We start from the raw sequence: 20,529 nt of genomic DNA on the forward strand, positions 1-20,529 counted from the left end.
ACACCTGAAGGAATTACAAAGAACTAAAGGTTCTTTCACTAGAAAATTCTTAGAAAGAGTATATAAGATTTATTAACCAAGAAGTACAACCCGTGTGCTTTGCAAAAGATGAAAACAGGTCGAGAGCTGAGGTTTACTTTAACTATTTAGGGAAAAACTTGAAGAAAGAGTTGAGAGTAGTTACTGTGTGTGTGACTTCTGTTAAGAGCTGAAGTTTTACAATGTACAGAAAACCACAAATCTGTCCTGGGTAGCGGTGGGGCAGTTGTGTGGATTCCTGAGCTGCTTAGAATGCCTCCCTGCAGTTGTATTTCACAAGCCATATTCTCTGCTGTTTTGATAATTAATGAAGTGATCAGGACAGGAAGAAATTAGAGCGCTTTAAAATTTTACTATTTCATAAAATCACAGAAGTGGTTATGAAAGAGACACTAAATCTGGCAGGAAACACCTGCAAGATGTGAGCAGTGCCCAGGCTGGCAGCACAGCCCGTGCCAGGCTCTGGGCGAGCTGCTGGGCTGGGCACAGCACAGGGGGCAGGGAAGGGGAGCCCAGGAGGGTTTGTGGGGGTTCACACCTGATCTGGGGGAGCCCAGGAGGGTTTGGGGCATTTCAGACCTGGCCAGGGTGAGCCCAGGAGGGTTTGTGGGGGTTCAGACCTGGTCAGGGGAGCCCAGGAGGGTTTGTGGGGGTTCACACCTGATCTGGGGGAGCCCAGGAGGGTTTGGGGCATTTCAGACCTGGTCAGGTGAGCCCAGGAGGGTTTGTGGGGGTTCAGACCTGGTCAGAGGGAGCCCAGGAGGGTTTGGGGCATTTCAGACCTGGTCAGAGGGAGCCCAGGAGGGTTTGTGGGGGTTCACACCTGATCAGAGGGAGCCCAGGAGGGTTTGTGGGGGTTCAGACCTGGTCAGGAGAGCCCAGGAGGGTTTGTGGGGGTTCAGACCTGATCAGGGGGAGCCCAGGAGGGTTTGTGGGGGTTCAGACCTGGTCAGGGGGAGCCCAGGAGGATCTGTGGGAGCTCACACCTGATCAGAGGGAGCCCAGGAGGGTTTGTGGGGGTTCAGACCTGGTCAGGGGAGCCCAGGAGGGTTTGTGGGGGTTCACACCTGATCAGGGGGAGCCCAGGAGGGTTTGTGGGGGTTCAGACCTGGCCAGGGTGAGCCCAGGAGGGTTTGTGGGGGTTCAGACCTGGCCAGGGGAGCCCAGGAGGGTTTGTGGGGGTTCAGACCTGGCCAGGGGAGCCCAGGAGGGTTTGTGGGGGTTCAGACCTGGCCAGGGGAGCCCAGGAGGGTTTGTGGGGGTTCACACCTGATCAGAGGGAGCCCAGGAGGGTTTGGGGCATTTCAGACCTGGCCAGGGGAGCCCAGGAGGGTTTGTGGGGGTTCAGACCTGGCCAGGGTAAGCCCAGGAGGGTTTGGGGCATTTCAGACCTGGTCAGGGGAGCCCAGGAGGGTTTGTGGGGGTTCACACCTGGTCAGGGGGAGCCCAGGAGGGTTTGTGGGAGCTCACACCTGATCAGGGTGAGCCCAGGAGGGTTTGTGGGGGTTCACACCTGATCAGGGGGAGCCCAGGAGGATCTGTGGGAGCTCACACCTGATCAGGGTGAGCCCAGGAGGGTTTGTGGGGGTTCAGACCTGGCCAGGGGAGCCCAGGCAGGAGCAGGAGCACACACAAGGACAGAGCCCCTGAGCTCCTGGGTACAGACCAGGAGTGACACTGAACAACCCCAAACCTGCACTATGGACAAACCAAAGGCCTGGCTACAACCCTAAAGATCTGAGAGCCACTGTGACCCTCTGAGTAAGCACATAATTAAGTAGGGTGTTTTTAAGACATGTTTAATTAGGCCCCCAGCCCCTCCTCACCCCCCCATCCCAATTATGTACCATTTCCCCCAGAGATACACAGCTCTGTTAATTATGTAAATAAGTCATGCACTATTCCCTGAAAGAATTATATTTCTGTGAAATACTGTTCATCTATTATCAATAAATATAAATACAAGACATATGATTTGTCATTAAAAATAATTTTTAAAAGCTTGATGATTTTTAGTGTTTTTCCTGACTGAAAATACATGACAATTGAAGTAAAATAACTCACAACTGGAGTTATGTTTCTTCTATACCTCAGATGGTTAGCCAAGCATTAAACTAGATAATACATAGAGAGCCATAGAGAATAAACTTTATATGCAAACTATTGATACCCTACCAGAGTAACAGAAACAATGGTGTTAAAATTAACAGAGTGAGATTATGCTTAACAAAATGCACATTCAATTATTTTGGATTGTAAAGAAGGCATTTTGATTTGAAGATCGAATCTGAGATATTTGATATCAGACCCTGCAAATCACAGCTGAGTGACACTGAGGTATTTCCTTACCCTCTCAAACTGACAGGCAGAGTGCAACCTGGCTCCAGTGGAACCAACACCTGCTAAAGGTACCTGACTCAATAGGTGAAAATTAACATGTGCATTATAGACAACTACAATTTATACAGTAAAGGTTAGCTTGGATTACCAAAGAGGGAGGGAAAAATGCTGAAGTATCTCAAGTTTCTGACTGAATTATAACAGAATTCTCTTAATAAAGAAGTATTTGACTTTTACTTCTCCTATACATGACATGAGAGCTCGTTTAAATGTTTGCCCAACTGAAATTTCACGGCACAAGAACAACAAACGCAGAGTTTGGAAAAAAGGCCTCTTGGTGCTGTCAGCATGAAAGTGCTGCTGTCACTCATAAAGGAGGCCAGGAATCCTGAAAACCTGAGTTAGCACTAATTGCCACATGCTAATAAATATAAAATCCCAAAGAGGAGCTTTTGCATGTGAACTTCATGGTCCGAAGGTTACCATTTCCCAAATATTCCAGATCCTCCTAGAAATGTCAGTGGAATTATGGATCTGACTTTCCACTTCAGGAACACCTAACAGAATATGAAATTCTTCCATCACGATGGTAATGAAGCTCAAACTCCATCCTCCCACAGGAGATTCCACAAACAAATCCAGTAGGAAACAGATCTGTGGAGTATTTATACTTGTTTTGGAACAATATGACAATGATCCATCACACCACTGTTTATATTTCAGTTTTTAGAGTTGATGAAAGAGAAGAATACCTGACAATGTGGAGTTCAGGGAAGACATTTATCCCCCAGTCTGAGCCATATCAGATCCATCTCCTGAACCCCACAACCTGCCAGGTTTGCAGCCAATCTCCTCCCTGCGTCACACAAATCAGCACTAGTGCAGAAACACAGGGATCAGTGCTTCTTTGTGCCTTGGATGCTACCTGCTGATACCTCAGTCTCCCACCCTCAGAACAGACCACGGCTCTCCCACTCTCAGTAGAGCACTGAGGACAAAGACATGACTCATGGAATATTCAGCAAGGGCTGTGATGTGGACAGACAGAACACATCTGTCTGTCATCTGTCAAAGTTTTGGGTTTTTTTAGATGCAAAATAATCTATCATTTACACAAAGGTAACTCTAGAGGGATGCGCCAGGACTCTGTCACAACCAAGGTGCCCCTCACTGACCTGCTGGGGGAGGAAACAGCACGGGAGAGAAGCTCATTCCCAGTCCAGAATGTTGTAATGGAAACACAGAAATGGCTCTGCTGAACCTGGAACCACTGCATTTGCTTGTTTCTAGATAAGCACCACACCTGAGAGCCACTCTAGAGCCCAGGTGGAGACTGCACAAGTCACAGCCCAGGAGCAGTGCCTGGCACCCTGGCACAGCCCAGGGGCAGTGCCTGGCACAGCCCAGGAGAGTGTGTGGCACCCCTGGCACAGCCCAGGAGCAGTGTGTGGCACCCCTGGCACAACTCAGGGGCAGTGTGTGGCACCCCTGGCACAACTCAGGGGCAGTGTGTGGCACCCCTGGCACAGCTCAGGGGCAGTGTGTGGCACCCCTGGCACAGCCCAGGGGCAGTGTGTGGCACCCCTGGCAGAGCCCCCCGTGCTCACCTTGCCATCGAATTTGGAGTACTCATTGAAGGGGTTGTTGAGCTGCAGTGGGCACTGCTCCAGTCTCACAGAGAGGATGGACTGCTTCCCAGAACATGGGGATTTCACCCTAAAATTCTTCTTTTCAAACAGTGAGCTCAGCTCCTCCGCTGCAGGTCAGAAAAGAGATTAGAGGCATGGTGTGAGGAAATGTACAGAGGCTGCTGCTCACCACACAGAGATAACATCATACCAGGGAGCACAAAATCAAATAAATAAACCTACAAATGCTTCAGCGGGGCAGGATCTACCACCACTCTTTCATAGCCCAAAGACATGAAACCATTAAGAAGCCTGAGTGATGCTCCTGTTTAGGCTGAGAAAAAGGTGAGCTTTTCCTGCACAGAGAACAGAACTGATCAGTGTGAGACGCAGCTGAGTCAGATAACAATGAGGAGAATGGCACATTCCTGGCCTCTCTGCTTGCCCACCTTCTCCTAAAGGAGCAGGGAACAGGAAGGGAAGGAGCTGCTGCCCCAGGAGCAGCAGAGCTGGCACTGAGCCTGCAGCACGGGGCACAGCAGCCCTGCCCTGCAGTGACACCCTGCCAGCTGCAGCCTGGCACCACCCCTGCCACAGGATCAGCTCTGCACGTGCCACTCCTCATGGGGGAATGGATATGGCCTCCCCTCATCAAAAAGTCCAACCTGAAACCACCATTCCAGATCAACAGTCTGAACAATAAAAACAAAAAAGCTTTCTAAAAACAAAGGGGATGCAAGTTCAGGAGGTGTCTGTATGGTCTGAGAAGGCTCATAAAAGCCTTTTTATGTGAAGAAAGTGTACAGCTGAACTTCCAACAGCAGCTCAACTTCCAATTTACTTTAAAAAACCCTAGAAAATAGGACTTGTGTTACAAGGGCACTATGAAATCAGGACAGAGCCTGGGTGTGTCAGCACATCAGTTCCAAGGGCTCTCATCTGCAGGGAGCTGTGACTGAAGCTGGCCAAGGTTCCCCACAGCTGCTCCAGGAACCAGAACCCCAGCCTCCATCCATCCATCCATCCATCCATCCATCCATCCATCCATCCGTCCATCCATCCATCCATCCATCCATCCCCCATCCATCCATCCATCCATCCATCCATCCATCCATCCATCCCCCATCCATCCATCCCTCCATCCATCCATCCCCCATCCCCCATCCATCCATCCATCCCTCCATCCATCCCCCATCCCCCATCCATCCATCCATCCATCCATCCATCCATCCATCCCCCATCCATCCATCCATCCATCCATCCATCCATCCATCCATCCTCCATCCATCCCCCACCCATCCATCCATCCATCCATCCATCCATCCATCCATCCATCCCCCATCCATCCATCCATCCACCCATCCATCCATCCATCCATCATCCATCCATCCATCCATCCATCCATCCATCCATCCATCCATCCATCATCCATCCCCCATCCATCCATCCATCCATCCATCCATCCATCCCCCATCCATCCATCCATCCATCCATCCATCCCCCATCCATCCATCCATCCATCCATCCATCCCCCATCCATCCATCCATCCATCCATCCATCCATCCATCCATCCATCCATCCCCCATCCATCCATCCATCCCCCATCCATCCATCATCCATCCATCATCCATCCATCCATCCCCCATCCATCCATCCATCCATCCATCCATCCATCCCCCATCCATCCATCCATCCATCCATCCATCCATCCATCCATCCATCCATCCATCCATCCCCCATCCATCCCCCATCCATCCATCATCCATCCATCCATCCATCCATCCATCCATCCATCCATCCATCATCCATCCATCCATCCATCCATCCATCCATCCATCCCCCATCCATCCATCCATCCATCCATCATCCATCCATCCATCCATCCATCCATCCATCCATCCATCCATCCATCCATCATCCATCCATCCATCCATCCATCCATCCATCCCCCATCCATCCATCCCTGCCCAGAGCCCAGCCCAGCTCCCCTGCCCTCGGGTCCCCACATCTCCCACATCCACATCCTGCTCCTCCAGGGAGATGGAACTGCTCCCAGGAGGGAATGGCCTCGCACTTGATCTGCAGGGACTTGGTTCATTTCTTAGAGTGCAAAATTAAAACTTGTCAAATGATAACTAGTCAAAAGCTCCATTTATTTTTATCAGCAGATTGCCTTAAAATTCAGGCAGTTGGCAGAGGTGCTAAATACTGGCACTGAGAGATCCCCAGCGGGCTTGTGAGAGGCTGCAATTAGCCAAAAAAGCTTGATTTAATCCCTTTCAATGTGGCCACTTTAACTCCATTAGCTTGTTTTGGTTTTTCAACAAGCACTTGCACTTAATTTTTTTAAAAAATCTAAAGCATTGTATTGGAGTATTGCCTTTAACTGATAATTCTTGGGCACTGGGATCCAATTCAATGGTTTTACTTGTACAAGTGAAAAATCAAGTTTTTATCTACAGCTAGATAAAAATTTAGGTCTTGCATGTCAGCATGGGCTGAATGCAAGACCTTGGAAGGATTTCCTTGACACGTTGTTAATTTGCATTTTATATGCTCTGAAATGAAGGAATGTAAGATGCAAAGGTCCAGAGGATATCCTGATGGAGGAATGTAAGGTGAAAAGGTACAAAGGACATCCTGAAGGGCTCCTCCTTCTCCTTGCTGCCGTGTTGCTCATGCCAGCAGGAGAGAAGCACTCAGATCTCAGTGGCCAAGCACAGAAGGAAAGGAAAACCAGCTCTGCCAGCAGCCCTGAGCCTGGAGCTTTTGTGGAACTTGTTTATTTTTATTTAAATCTGCTCTGCAGCAGGCAGGGACGGACCCATTTGCCTGCCCATTCCTCAGAGGGGACAAATGTGGCTGCTGGGGACACACGGGGGAAAAGGGGATTGAGCACAGAGCCCCAGGAGCTGCACAGGAACCCTCAGAGTGCAGGAGACACAGGAGGATCTGCATCATCACCAGCCAAGTGCTATAAAATACTCAGCAAAGAGGTGGAGGTTATGGTAGATTAACCTTTAAAACCTACAACTCTGCTTACAGAAGGAGAAAGGCAAAAACATTTCAGAATGCATTAACAGGGGTATCCAACACAGCTGAACACTGAATTAAGGATTAGTGTGGCTGTGCTGCTCGTGTGAGCAGCTTTGTTCACTCCTCTGAAAAGACATTAGAGTGCTGGAGAACGTTCTGCAAATGACAGCCACGGAGAGAGGAGGAATTAGGCAAAAAAGGGAGATTACAGAGGGACCTCATTAAGATATACACAAATTTTGAAAGAAGCAGGCATGACAGACCATACAAAGGTTTGAATGTCTGTCAAACACAACAGAAATAGAAACTAGCTTGAACTCTAAAATAGGAAAATGGAGACAGATTTGTAATTTCATATATTACAATTTAAACTATGTAGAACATCCAGCCACAAATACTTAATTATATAATTAACAAAAATAGAATTTAATATATTTTGAGAAATCAGCGATAATAGTTTTAGCAAGGAAAGGCGAGATAAGCCAAGGCAGCGTTTATAATGCTTGCATTTAAGCAGATCACACATATACCCTTTATTTCTTGGGATTTGCACCTTATCTAAAGAAGTAGCTACAAAAATAGTCAATACAAGTAAACTCTACAAAATCCTCCATGGCACCAAACACTGCTGGAAGTGGCTGGGAAGTGCCCTGGAGACCCTGGCACTGCAGAGACCTGGGCAGAGCCACTGCTGTCCCCACGGTGCCACCAGGGCCCCTGTGCGCCCCCGGGGGCACAGACACGGTGACCTGATTTGGGGATTTTTGGGAATGGATTTGGGGATTTCCTGGGAATAAAATTGGGGATTTTTTGGGAATGGATTTGGGGATTTTTTGGGATTTTTTTGGGAATGGATTTGGGGATTTTTTGGGAATAAAATTGGGGAATTTTTGGGAATGGATTTGGGCCAGGGATGCCTCAGGGGTGCAGAGCCCACCCCATAACCCATAACCCAAACTGGCTGCCCAGCACTTCTCCTCTGCTCTGCTCTGTTAACCCCTGAGTGCCCTGGCCAGGGCTGGCACCTGGAACAGCACAAAGAATTGACATTTCCTCTGTGCTGTGAAACCCTAGGGGAAAATTACAAACTGCAGATGTTGTAACCATCACTGGCAGGAATAAAAACAGTAGGAAAAGAAGAGATATTTTCTTTTACCTGAGCAAGAAGTATTTCTGTCTTTCCACTGAACGTTTTTGCATTTTATTTGATTTTGTCTCTCTTTCCGCAGACGTTCTAGTCTCTGAGCTTGAAAAGAAATATTACAACTATAAGTTTGTCAATGAAAGTTTACTATAAACAAAGACATAATTAACTACCTTTATATGAATAAAGATGTTTTATACTGCATATGTAGGGGGAAAAGTCATAAAATTTTAAAGGTGGCACCCCTGAAAAGCAAATACCAACAAAAACATGAAAATGTTCTTGATTTATAATTGAAATTAGAGGATATAAAACATTAATAGAGATCATAAAGATAGTATTAACATGGAAGAGAATAATAAAATGTGAAAACTTCTGTGATTAATATGACATTTCATTATATAAATCATTAATAACGGTCTTAAAGGAATTTTAATGCACAAATGAACTGAAGTGAATATTACATTACAGGAATAAAATTACTGTTATGAATTACTCTACCCGTTTCAAAAATTAAAGATAAATGAACTCAGACTAGACTATTAAAGTTTTAAATATAAAATCCTTTATCTAAAAATCATGAAAATTATAAAATGTCAAAGCGATATAAATTAGCACAGCTTTTTCTTCAGTAGGCTGAAACAGTTTATAGGTAGTAAAATAAATGATTTGTATCTTCACAACATTAGTCAAATCCTAAAATGAATATAATATTTCTTTACATATATTTTGACTCCATCTTCAAAATATGGTTGGGAAAAAAAGCCCCAAACAGTTCTGGTACCAAAGAACTTTCAGCCCAGGGTACCAGACAACTTAAATCACCTTTTTTGTTAACTGTAGGACTTCCTTGGGGAAAAAACCTGATGGAAGGCACCCGAGACAATGACCCCAAGAAACCACTGATGTTGTCCACTCAAAATAAGCAGATCAGACTGGGAAGTAGAACTAACAGTGCTGATCCCCAAAGGAAACAATTTGCTGGACATATTAGCAATTTTGATGCATTGAGATAATTCATTAACTAAAATGGGTTTGTAGAAGAGATTCTAAAATGCTAAATTACTCTGACAGTTTTTGGATACAAGTGGAGTTCCCTGAGCCTTTCCAGCAATTAAAAAACATTAATAAATATTTTCTGTCCCTTCTGTTATTATTCTTTTACATTTAGGTCTTTGAACTGAATTGTGGACAAGAAAGTAATTTTTTTTCCCCCATAACAACTGTCAATGCGAGAACTGATAAAAAAATATTCCTTTGAAGTTTAACAGCTGCAGCAAGCAGTTTAAGGTACAAGCACAAATGGGGACTTTGATAAGTATCTGCCATTAACAACACAATGCTAGAACCTGAATACCTCTAGGTAGTTTCCTCTTAATGAAATAAGAAAAATATCCCTTCTCATAAGTTTAAATATTGGGAAAACACTGTTGTAGCATAGATAGTTTATTCTGAAAGAAAAGCTCCACATTTGTACCAGTTACTGCCCACACTGTAACTCAAAATTACCTTCCAAAGCCCTTTCTTTCCAAATGAGCTATCAGAAAATATAAATAAATAATATTTTAATATCAGAAAATATAATCTGTTAGATTAACAGGTAAAGAAAGGACTAAGGAAAAACCATTGACTAGAAACAAGATAATGCATGTTTTTATCTGTTTGATATTTCCATCCCCTGTCAAAATGTCCAAGAGCACAGTCAGCACCTCCCCTGAGCCCCTCCTGTTCCTCCACCTGGAGCTGGTCAGGAATGACCATTTCACTGTGCCAAACCAGAGGGAATGGCCAGCACCTGCCAGAAATGTGAATTATGGAGGGGTCGCTGTCACAGGCAGCCAGTGACAGTTTTGGGTGTGACAAACCAAAACTCTGGTGGCTGCCCAAAGGCAGCTGTGGTTTCATTAATGGTCAGCCCTGAGCTGAGCCTCAGCGTCCTGGCTTTTCTGGAGCCTCTCACAAATTCCTCCTTGTGAAAGGCATTGCAGCACCTCCAACAGCACACACGTTTTCCTGGTGAAGCAGAGCACAGAGGTGCTTTCTGGGCTCTAGGTGGTGTTATAATACCTGCAGAAATCATGTTAAAAATATTATACAGACACAGAAAAAAGAGGTCAGTACTGACCACTGTACACCAACCTTCTCATCTGTATTTTACCTTACAGAACTCCTGCTCATAATATTCCTCAGGTCTAAGTAGAAGTCTGGATGTCCCCTGTATGAAACACCACATGGGAGAGCTTTCTGCCAGCCATGACAAAAAGAGTGTATTTTGTAAAGGTGTTCACCCTTAGACTTCCTGATTTGGTACCTTAAACCCTAGCTCAAGGTTTTTCTCAGAAATAAAACTTTAAGAGACAAAATACAGACAAATCATTCCCTTTGTTGGCTCACATCAAACTTCATTCCTCTCTTTTATAACAAATACATTTGATGCCTCACTAGGCAGATTTTTTCTCAGAAAATAACTATCCTGTTCAAAAGTTAACACCCCTCTAGACAGTAACAATAGAGATATCAAAGACTGTTCATGTACTTTGGATTTGGATTTGATGTCTCCACAATTTGAATTTTTTTTTTATATATAAAACTGACTACCTCAATGCTCTCCTGCACAGGAACAGGTAAAACAGCAATTAAGGCTCAGCTGACAGCACGCTGAAGTAACTGAATCATTATGTATCCTTGTCTAAAAGGGCCTGAGCACTCCAAAGGGAGTCTGACAGGCACCAGGCTGGTCCTGCTCCGGTCTGTCCTGCCAGGGAGGCCCAGGGAGGCTGGGGCTGAGCTGCTGCAGACCCCACGCACCTGTGTTCGACCGGCGCCTGATCCCAAAGTCCCAGCTTGAGGTAATGTCCACGGATTGGGAGTAGACGTAGCCCTGAGTGTCCCCATTGCTGCCCTGGGGCTCGGCCCCGCTGTCCCCGCAGGCTGAGGAGGGGTGGAACTTCTCCAGGTCCACGTCGTGGTCGATGAGGACCATCTCACACATGCCCGTGTCATCGCTGGTCACGTGCGACTGCCGGATGTGCGCCAGGATGATGGTGGGGTTGTCCAGGAAAGCCATCCTGCCTCAAGGCACGCCCTCACCGTACTATCTCCTCTCCATCTCGCGTCATGGACACACGTACCTGGAAAGAGCGCACACGGCGTTGCAGGAGCAAACACAAACAGCTCAAACCCCCATCCCCAAAGGGCTGTGTGGGACGCGCAAACCCCGACTGACTCAGGGCAGGCTGTTTGACTCTGCTCCACTTCACTTGTGCCACACTGGCTGCTGAGATCCTCTTAAGGAGCAGGGGGTTTGGAGGACGGCAGGACACCAGAGATACCCACAGACAGGTCCCAGCACCCCACATGGCTGCTGCAAGGCTAAACACCCCACAGTGCTGCACGCAGGAGGATGGCAGGAGAATCCAGAGCAGAAACATCTGCCTACTTCAACTAATCCATTTACAAAGCCAACAGGGTTTTGGATTTCTTTTCACCCATCTCAACTGTGTTTCTCTTTCGCTTCTGCATCTACACACTAACTCTTTGAGTGCCTTCTTACAGACTCTCTTCAGGTTTTGTATTTCCAGGAAAAGCTTTAAACATGAAGAGATTAGTGTCTCAGGGCAGAATATTGAACATCTGCTGCTGCATGGTGCTTCACACAGGGCAACTGCTGTAACACAGAAAGCTCTGTGACCAAATACCACACGCCTGAGCTCTGAAGCACTCTAAGAACAGTAATTGCCACTTACCTAAAATATTTCATTCGGAGCACTCAAGTGGCCTTTTGAAACAAAGCAGAGGGCAAAACGGAAAAGGAAAAAACCCCAAACCACAAAACCCAAACCACGCTCACATTGTTATCTGATTTTTCTGTAGCTGTGGCTTTGTAGTGATGCCAATCTAATTCAAGCCCGGGCTGACTCTGAAAGGGGCAGCTCCGTGCCCTGCCTGACCTGCTCCAGGAATTCCACCATCTCCCAAAGCTGGCACTGGAGCTGTGGGCTGAGCTGGATCAAAAAATTACCTGCTGAAAATAACCTAAAAAGGAAAAACAAAAAATTATTCCTGATCATGCAGCAAGTCCATCAGCGAGCAGCAGCAGGAGCCCTGGGGACACCTCCACCTGAGGGGACTCGGTCTGAGCTCACACACAGGGCAAGACTACGTGTAAATTCCAGAAGGTTGAAATCCCACTGCTTTTCTAACCAGAGGAAAACACTTTATAGAGCTGCATGTGTGTGTTTGGGATTTTGAACTCAGAAACACCAGCAATCTCCTGTCCTTGCTGCTTGCAAAACTGCTGCCTAAATCACACAAAGCCACTTCCCATGAAAATCTGCTAGAGGCAGCTGGCCTTCTCCTGGGATACTTTAACAGAGGGAAGGGACAGAAAGGACCAGGCAGGCTCGTTCCAGAACCATAAATTCTGCTATCAGTGAAATTCACTCCAGCAGGATCCTTGGAGACACTCAGAGCCCAGCTGGACACAGCCTGGAGCTTTGCTGGCCCTTCATGGGGTGGGGATTTGGATGGGATCTCCAGAGGCTCCAGAGCACCACAACTGCACACTCTGCTTTAATTTCTGACTCTTTCCATCAAAGTGAGCAGGGCTGCTCCTGAGGGAGCTCTCACTGGCCTCCAAGGGAGAGGCCACAAGGCAAATGTGCCACCCAAAGGACTGATGTGCCCAGGGCTCTGACCCTGCACCAGCGTGACCAGCACCCTGGGGCCTGGAAAACACAGACACAGCCAAGCACAGCTCATGGACATGGCAAAACACACGTTGAGAATGTTCTTTAAACTGAATTATTTCTACTCACTGATTAGTAAAAGCTACGTGTACCTGCAATTGGCAAAAACTTGTTTAAATAAGCAACAGCCTCAGGCGTCGGAAAGGTCTGCAAACTCCCAATCAAAAATTACTGCTGCCCCATCAATGTGTCATATAAATGTTGGCATGTTAATTGTGTATTTATAAGATTGTTAATGGTTAGTTAATTTACCTCCCACACTATTATTGTACTTGAAATGATTTAATGTCTGCTGAGGGAGTTAACAACATGTAACAGCAGATGCGAGTTTTACCTTTATACCCTGCACCCCGACTTCTGCCATTAACAGTGGTGTGCTAAATCAGCCAAGCTTCTTCCAAACTGTACATCTGCAACTGCCTCTCCCATAGACCTGAACGCTGAGGAAGTGCTGGAAATTCTACACAAGTTTTACACAAACGTATTTTTATTTCCTCCTCTTTGGAATTTTCAAAAACGTACATTAAAGCTTATTTGTCAACACATTAAAGCTAATTGGAAACTCTCTGAGCAGTATATATACTTCAAAAAACAAAAAAAGAAAGGTCAGACCCCAAATTCAGTTCAGGTTTTGATGCCACAGTTAATAGTTGTCGTCTCCAGAATTCTAACCAGTTCTCCTGTTGAAAAAGGCACAGACCCACCCTGAGGAACAGCGACTTCCAGTGAGAGAGAAGAACTCAAAGAAGCAATGTTCAGTTTTGCAAACCTTTACACAAACACCTTGAAGGTTCCAGCAAAATCACAGACCCAAAATCAATGTCTAGATCTGCTGAGATCTGCCAGCACACCCCTTCTGCACTCCTACACCCACACACCATCACCACATCCTCATGGAGGAGCCAAATTTAACAGGATTCAGGGACCTTCTAAGCACCAGCACCTTAGACATTCTTTCATCATAAACAAAAAATGTATGTTCTTCTAATACTTGTGCTATACAGATAATATTCTACAACCGAATAAAGCACTATGCAGGCAGCTGTCAAACATACTCTGTGCAAACACTAAAACTGAAGAGAGCAATGTGAAATCTCCAAAATGTTAGAGTTTGGCATTTCTGTACAATAGGATACACAGGCTGGGATTGAATGATGTACTGATTGGCAAACACCTGTGGTCAGCACACAGGTGGACAGAGATCTTCACTTTCTCCTCATCTTTATTACTCACCTACCTATCTGTGTGCACGCTGTCTGACCAGCAGCCAGGGACGAACGCTCCCTCTGCCCTTCTTGGCCCCAGTGCTGTGACTCTGCCCTGCCCTGGGGGCACAGCCCCCTCGGCCTGGGGCAGGCACAGAGCGTCCCCAAAATGTCAAACTGCACCATCAGGAGGCTGAAGGCCCTGCCAGGACTCACGGGCACTCCGTGGCAGCAGCAGACAGCTGCATCTCAGCGCACTATTTCTCCCAGCAGCGCCGCTCCTGCAGCTCCCCACGGCTATATTTATGGCAGGGATGGGCTCTCCCAGGCAGGCAAGCAGGGCTTTATGCAGATCAGGCTCATTCATAACCCCGGCACAACGAGGAACGCTAACAAACGACTCCGCTGCCAGGAGGTGACACAAAGGTCTTGGAAAAGGATCTGCAGCCACGCAGGCTGTACCTTGAACACACAGCTGAACACAGCTGAATTTCGGGAGGCAACTCCATCATCACAACATGTGAACTGTTCCTGTGACCCTCCTGCTTGCTCCATGCGCTGCAATTATTTAATAAAGATTTCTGGCTTTCCCGTTCCCCCACCAACGCCCCACACAGGGATGGTATCTGCAATTATTTAATAAAGATTTCTGGCTTTCCCGTTCCCCCACCAACGCCCCACACAGGGATGGTATCTGCAATTATTTAATAAAGATTTCTGGCTTTCCCGTTCCCCCACCAACGCCCCACACAGCGACGGTATCTGCACGTTAACCTACCCGAGGTGACAACGAGATAGCAGAGCAGTGTGAGATGAGGGGCAAGGACAGGCTGAAGCTCACGGCTGCCACGCTCCCATCCATCCGCGGCGTCAGGCAGACAGCAGCAGGCACAGCTGGAGCCAGCCCCGTGCTGCACCCAGCCACGGGGGCACTGCAGCCACTGCCAGCCCTGCTCGCTGCTGGCTGCAGGGGAACGTTTGACCTTGAGCGTGAAAAATGCTGAGAGCAGCTCTCCTCACTTGGGGAAAGGCAGCTATTTCAGAATGGATCTCTGGGTTTGTTAAATGAGCACAGTGCAATCTGACACAGCGCCAGGCTGGCACTGCCCAGCACAAGGGGCTGCTCCTGGCACTGCCCCACACCTGCAGAGAGCCGTGTCTCACCTGCACAGCTGCCAGCAGCGGGGCAGGGCCCTCTGCGCCACCCTCTGCCCCAGCCTGCTCCCTCCTGCAGCTCCTGACACGTTTCCCAGCAGAAATACGGATTTCTCTTGGTGAGGTGACCCCAGAGCCAGCAGGCACTTTCACACCCTGTGCCAGTCCCCAAAAGGCCGCAGGCTCCAGGTCAGACCCCTCCAGCTCCACCAAAAGCCCTGTGGTGCCACCAGCACATCTCTGACTGCAGGACATGTCTCTAAAATGACAAGCCAGATGCCCCTTTTCCGTGGCATCTTCCAGGAAATATTTTCTTCACGTTGGTATTTTTGCCTTTCATGCTTTGAAATACACAGACCTCTAAGCAAGCTGCAAGAAACAATAAAATCAGAGAAAGCTGTCAGCAACTAAAAATGTTCTGCTGCAGGAAAGAGCTACAACTTTGAAGTTTCACCAATTTTAATGGAATGGTTTTAAGAGTTCTCCAGTAAAAAGGGCTAAAAGCAGTTCCAAATTCTCCACAAAACTCTCAAGCCAATTCCTGCAATGTACCTTCCTCTCCAAATTATAAAAGTAAGAAGTAGGGGGAGAAAAACCTTCTTTCCTCATGTTCTGCAAAGCTGTAGCTTGTTTTTGGTTTTTTGTTTGTTTGTTTTATATTGTTTAAATTGACTATCCTCCTTAAGGAAGTAATAAACAATTAAAGCCCTGTTCAAAGTAAACAAAAGTATTCCAAAGACACAATTTGTGGAAGGTACAATTTGGATCCAAGACAATTGCTAACAAACTCAAAACACAGCAAGCTGGGAAAATTGTATACACTGCAGGTCATGTTATCATTCAAGGGCTTCCACAGTCCCTGTACTCAAACACCTCCTTGACTGTAGCTCTTCAAAGTGATCTTTAAAAACTAATGAAAAAGATAGGCAGATTAGAATTAAAAATTGATTTTTCCCCCAGCGTCATATAAGCAGGAACAGAACGGCACGAACATACTTCAAAATTTATGATTCAGGTTCCATGAAATAATTTCCCAGTCAACTTCTGTCTGCAATTGCACATGAAATGGTTCTGGTTATCTGCATTTGCAGCAGCAAAAATAATCAACCCCCTCAAACACAGACAGGTCCTGGGCATGCAGGATAAAGGAAAGTGAACTGAAATATACGAACATTCAAGTTTATGTTTCAGCAAAAGCTCAAGTGCATTTAAGAGTGAATACTTATCTGCAGAAGCTGTCACTCACACTCCGGTCCTATCATTAAAAAGGAAATAATCATTTACAGTCATATAAAGAAGCTCTCTCACAAGAGAGACTGGAATTGGGAAGTTATGATGAGCAAACACCACATTACACACAACTTCTAACAAATTATTTGTTCATTTCCAGACCTGTAAATCAATCTGGCACTTGCTCTGTATTTTTGAATTGCTTAGAATTTGGCTATACTTCTGTTGTCACACTAATCAGGATGCAAATAACACCAATTCCAATATTTTAATTACTGAGCTTTAGAGGGGGGAGAAAATACTGGGGTATGTATGGGAAGTATTCACTCTTCTCTTTCCTGGTATTCTCAAATATTTGTTTAATTGTAGATAAGTTGATTCTCTGCTAACCTGAGAAATCTTGCATCAAGATTTTAAGCAAATAAATAAGTATAAAAAATGCAGAGATTATAAATTAGGGCAGACAAATCTGTATCTAGACTCGTGCCTGCAAAGAGCATTCTATCAATATAGCGAAATGCTAATCTCCTAATTAACAACCTAATTAGGTAATTATGGCTTTGCAGAGGGATGCCTAAATGAAATATGACAACATGGTCACCTCTTTATATGGCACCTGTGGGCCTTTTCAGCTGTCACAGCCGAGAGTGCAATATCAATTTGAACAGATGACAAAGTGTTGTCATTTTTCATTCAGATATTGCGCTGAACGCCGGATCCAGCGCTCCCAGCGCCGCTCCTGCCCGGCTCTGCTCCCTGAACACGGCCAAACCCCTCTCCATTTCAACGTCCCTGACGGAGATGGGTTCCTCCTGCGGGCTGCAGGGTCCCAGACACACAGCACGGCTGCAGAGCCACTCGGGGCGGACCCACCACCCCGAACCCCCTGACCCAATTTCACAGCTCGCGTGTGGGAGAATCGCTGCGCAGGGAAAACAGCTGAGCTCATGACTGAGGCTTAATTGCTGCTGGCTTTGAACTAACAAAACAAAACCAGAGGGCCTTGTAAATAACACAGAGCACTCATTTCACTTTTATTCCTGCTGAACACTCTTTTCCAGGCGAGCAGCAGCCCCTGTCCAGGAGAAGGTGAAGCTGATGGACTTTACACAGAAAACTGGGAAGGAACACTTCAACAAAGGTGCTTTTCCATGGAACACTTTCTGTCACTCATATGCCGAGAATGCTTTAAAGACAATTTGCTGAGCTTGAACATTCCTAAAGGCCATCAACCTGCTGGAGTGGGTCTGGAGGAGGCCACAAAAATGATCAGAGGGATGGAGCACCTCTGCTCTGAGGAAGGGCTGAGAGAATGGGGATTGCTCAGCCTGGAGAGGGCCCAGGAGGGACCTAATGCAGCCTTCAGCACCTGAAGAGAGTCCACAGCAAAGATGGAGAGACACCACATACAGGGCATGGAGGGACGGGACACGGGAATGGCTTCCTCTGCCAGAGGGCAGGGATGGATGGGATATCAAACCACGCTGGGATTCTGTGATAAATAAGATATCTTGTTGTAGAGTGGAGAATGAAAGCACAGTGCTCAAATATCAGACTAGAGCTGCTATTTTCGCAATTCTCAGCATGATATTCAAGAGCCTAAAAAACCTAATAAATTTCATAAACATCAATACAAGCTTCAATTTTAAAAAATAACTGAACCAGGAAGCTTCACCATTTTACCTTTTAGCCTGTTTGCTACTGAGAAGTTTGGGTTTTACACACACAGAGGTCCCCAGGCTGACAGAGGCTGCCTTGCCTGGAGCCAGGACAGAGCCTGGGGACACGATGAGGGTGCAGCCAGCCCAGGGGCTCAGCACAGCCATGGCACAGCTCTGCAGCAGCACCAGGAGGGTCGGGCACTGCCAGGCACGGGGTGCCCTAAACAGCAGCACCTGCCAAAACAAACACTTTGGCCCTGGTCACTTTCTTTACGTTGTTGCCATTCCACTTCCGACTGCATGTAAATATTTTTATTGCATTAAAAACATGATCGTAATCTTATTTTTTAAATATAGCAGCATGCAAGCTGCTTCTGACTTAAGAAACGCTCATGATGATCAGACCTACTTAAAAATGCCTGAGACCTTCAGCCCCTTTGGGACTTTACATCAAATGGAACTGGACAGATTCACATTTCTTCAGCAAAAGATGAATCCCCTGCTCCTCTGGCTTTTAATTTTGGGTCTGTCTCTTTCAAGAGCACACAAAACATATTCAAGGAGCTTTGTTTTGCTCTCAGGGTAATGGATTTAGATACAGCACTTCTCAGGCAATAAGCAACAAGGTAGGGATTGCCCTTGTGCTGTCTGGGATACGAAACTGAGCTGGCAGACAGTGAACAACAAGGCACCACAGTTTGATGGAGCCCCTCAGCTCACACACACACAGGGTTAACATCAAAACTTTACAGCCTGGAGTCTGTGTGCTCTAACAGAAACTGTGCACTAACAGAAACGCCCTGGAGAACTCTGCTACAACGCCTGAGGCAGCCCCTCCCTGCACGGCGGGTCCCAGGTGCGGGACAGGGTCCCCAGGTGTGGGGTGTGGGACAGGTCCCCAGGTGTGGGACAGGGTCCCCAGGTGTGGGGTGTGGGACAGGTCCCCAGGTGTGGGACAGGTCCCCAGGTGCCAGACAGGGTCCCCAGGTGTGGGACAGGTCCCCAGGTGTGGGGTGTGGGACAGGTCCCCAGGTGCGGGACAGGGTCCCCAGGTGTGGGGTGTGGGACAGGGTCCCCGGGTGTGGGACAGGTCCCCAGGTGTGGGACAGGTCCCCAGGTGCCAGACAGGGTCCCCAGGTGTGGGACAGGTCCCCAGGTGTGGGGTGTGGGACAGGTCCCCAGGTGCCAGACAGGGTCCCCAGGTGTGGGACAGGTCCCCAGGTGTGGGACAGGTCCCCAGGTGCGGGACAGGGTCCCCAGGTGTGGGACAGGTCCCCAGGTGCGGGGTGTGGGACAGGGTCCCCAGGTGTGGGGTGTGGGACAGGGTCCCCAGGTGTGGGACAGGTCCCCAGGTGCCAGACAGGGTCCCCAGTGTTAGGCAGAGTCCCAGGTGCGGGACAGGGTCCCCAAACGGGAACAAATGAAGACAGCTGAGCTGCATGCCCATTTCTCAGCCAGTGTCACTTGCCCTCGGATGCCAGAATGAATTGTGGATCCCAGAAGGAATTTCCTCACACAAAGGGCTGTCCGGGCTGGAAGGGGCTGCCCTGGGAGGGGATGCAATCCCCACCCTGAGGTGCTCAAGGAATGACTGGAGGTGGCAGTCAGTGCTCTGGCCTGGCTGACAAGGTGCTGGTGAGTCAGAGGCCGGACTCGATGATCTCAGAGGTTTTTTCCAACCTCAGTGACTGTGTGATCTCCAAAAACAGTGGCCATATGGGAATGGGCAGCTCCTGCACGGGGCTGTGACCAGCATGCTGCTCCTGTGCTGTACCATTTGTTGCCATAACTGACCTCTCTGTACAGGTGTGTGCTTTTCATGCTCACAGCTTCGAATGGTCGGGAAAATTTCGTGCTACAGAACACAGATCCCTGTGCCAGGTTGCTTCACCTGCAGAGGCCTTCAGTGATCCAAAGGAAATGCATAACAAGAATGTAGCCGTTACTTGTTATTTTAATATTCGTTATTTGTTATTTTAAATTTGTTACTTGTTGCAATCGGGTGAAAATTTAACTAACCGATGAGGAAAGGGTGTTACAACAAAGACCTGAAACACGATTGATACAGAAATTGACTAAACTGGTTCTCCCTGCTTCAGTTATTTCTGTACAAGTCTATACGTACATGCTGATCTCAATTTATTTTTAATCTAACCTAAAAAAGTGTCCGTGAATGGAGCTGTTCTGAATTTGGAAAAGTAACCGAGAGTCTAATTCCCAGTCTTGCATCTACCTGATAATCCCCCGACGCCTAAAACCGTCCAGAACACTCGGGATATCCAAGCTCGGCATCTCTGTTCAGTCAATTTCCAAACTTCACTAGCACAGAAATCACACATTGC

The 20,529-nt window shown here is 47.2% G+C and overlaps 1 protein-coding gene across 4 annotated transcripts in view; it reads right to left on the minus strand.

Moving 5' to 3' along the window:
* MAPKAP1 (MAPK associated protein 1) overlaps nt 1–20,529 on the minus strand; it is an 81,942-nt gene that overhangs the window by 60,810 nt on the left and 603 nt on the right. For 2 of the 4 annotated variants that reach the window (XM_059486285.1, XM_059486281.1), the window contains exons 2-5: nt 12,039–12,223; nt 10,997–11,319; nt 8,201–8,290; nt 3,987–4,135 (exon numbers count right to left, since the gene is read on the minus strand). In XM_059486285.1, the coding sequence (XP_059342268.1) occupies nt 3,987–4,135; nt 8,201–8,290; nt 10,997–11,255 (498 nt within the window). In that variant the 5' untranslated portion in view covers nt 11,256–11,319; nt 12,039–12,223. The remainder of the gene's footprint in view (nt 1–3,986; nt 4,136–8,200; nt 8,291–10,996; nt 11,320–12,038; nt 12,224–20,529) is intronic. The other 2 variants (XM_059486283.1, XM_059486284.1) reach the window with 2 other exon arrangements.

This window comes from Ammospiza nelsoni, chromosome 20 (assembly GCF_027579445.1).
Source record: "Ammospiza nelsoni isolate bAmmNel1 chromosome 20, bAmmNel1.pri, whole genome shotgun sequence".
In the NCBI taxonomy this organism is placed as follows: Eukaryota; Metazoa; Chordata; class Aves; order Passeriformes; family Passerellidae; genus Ammospiza; species Ammospiza nelsoni.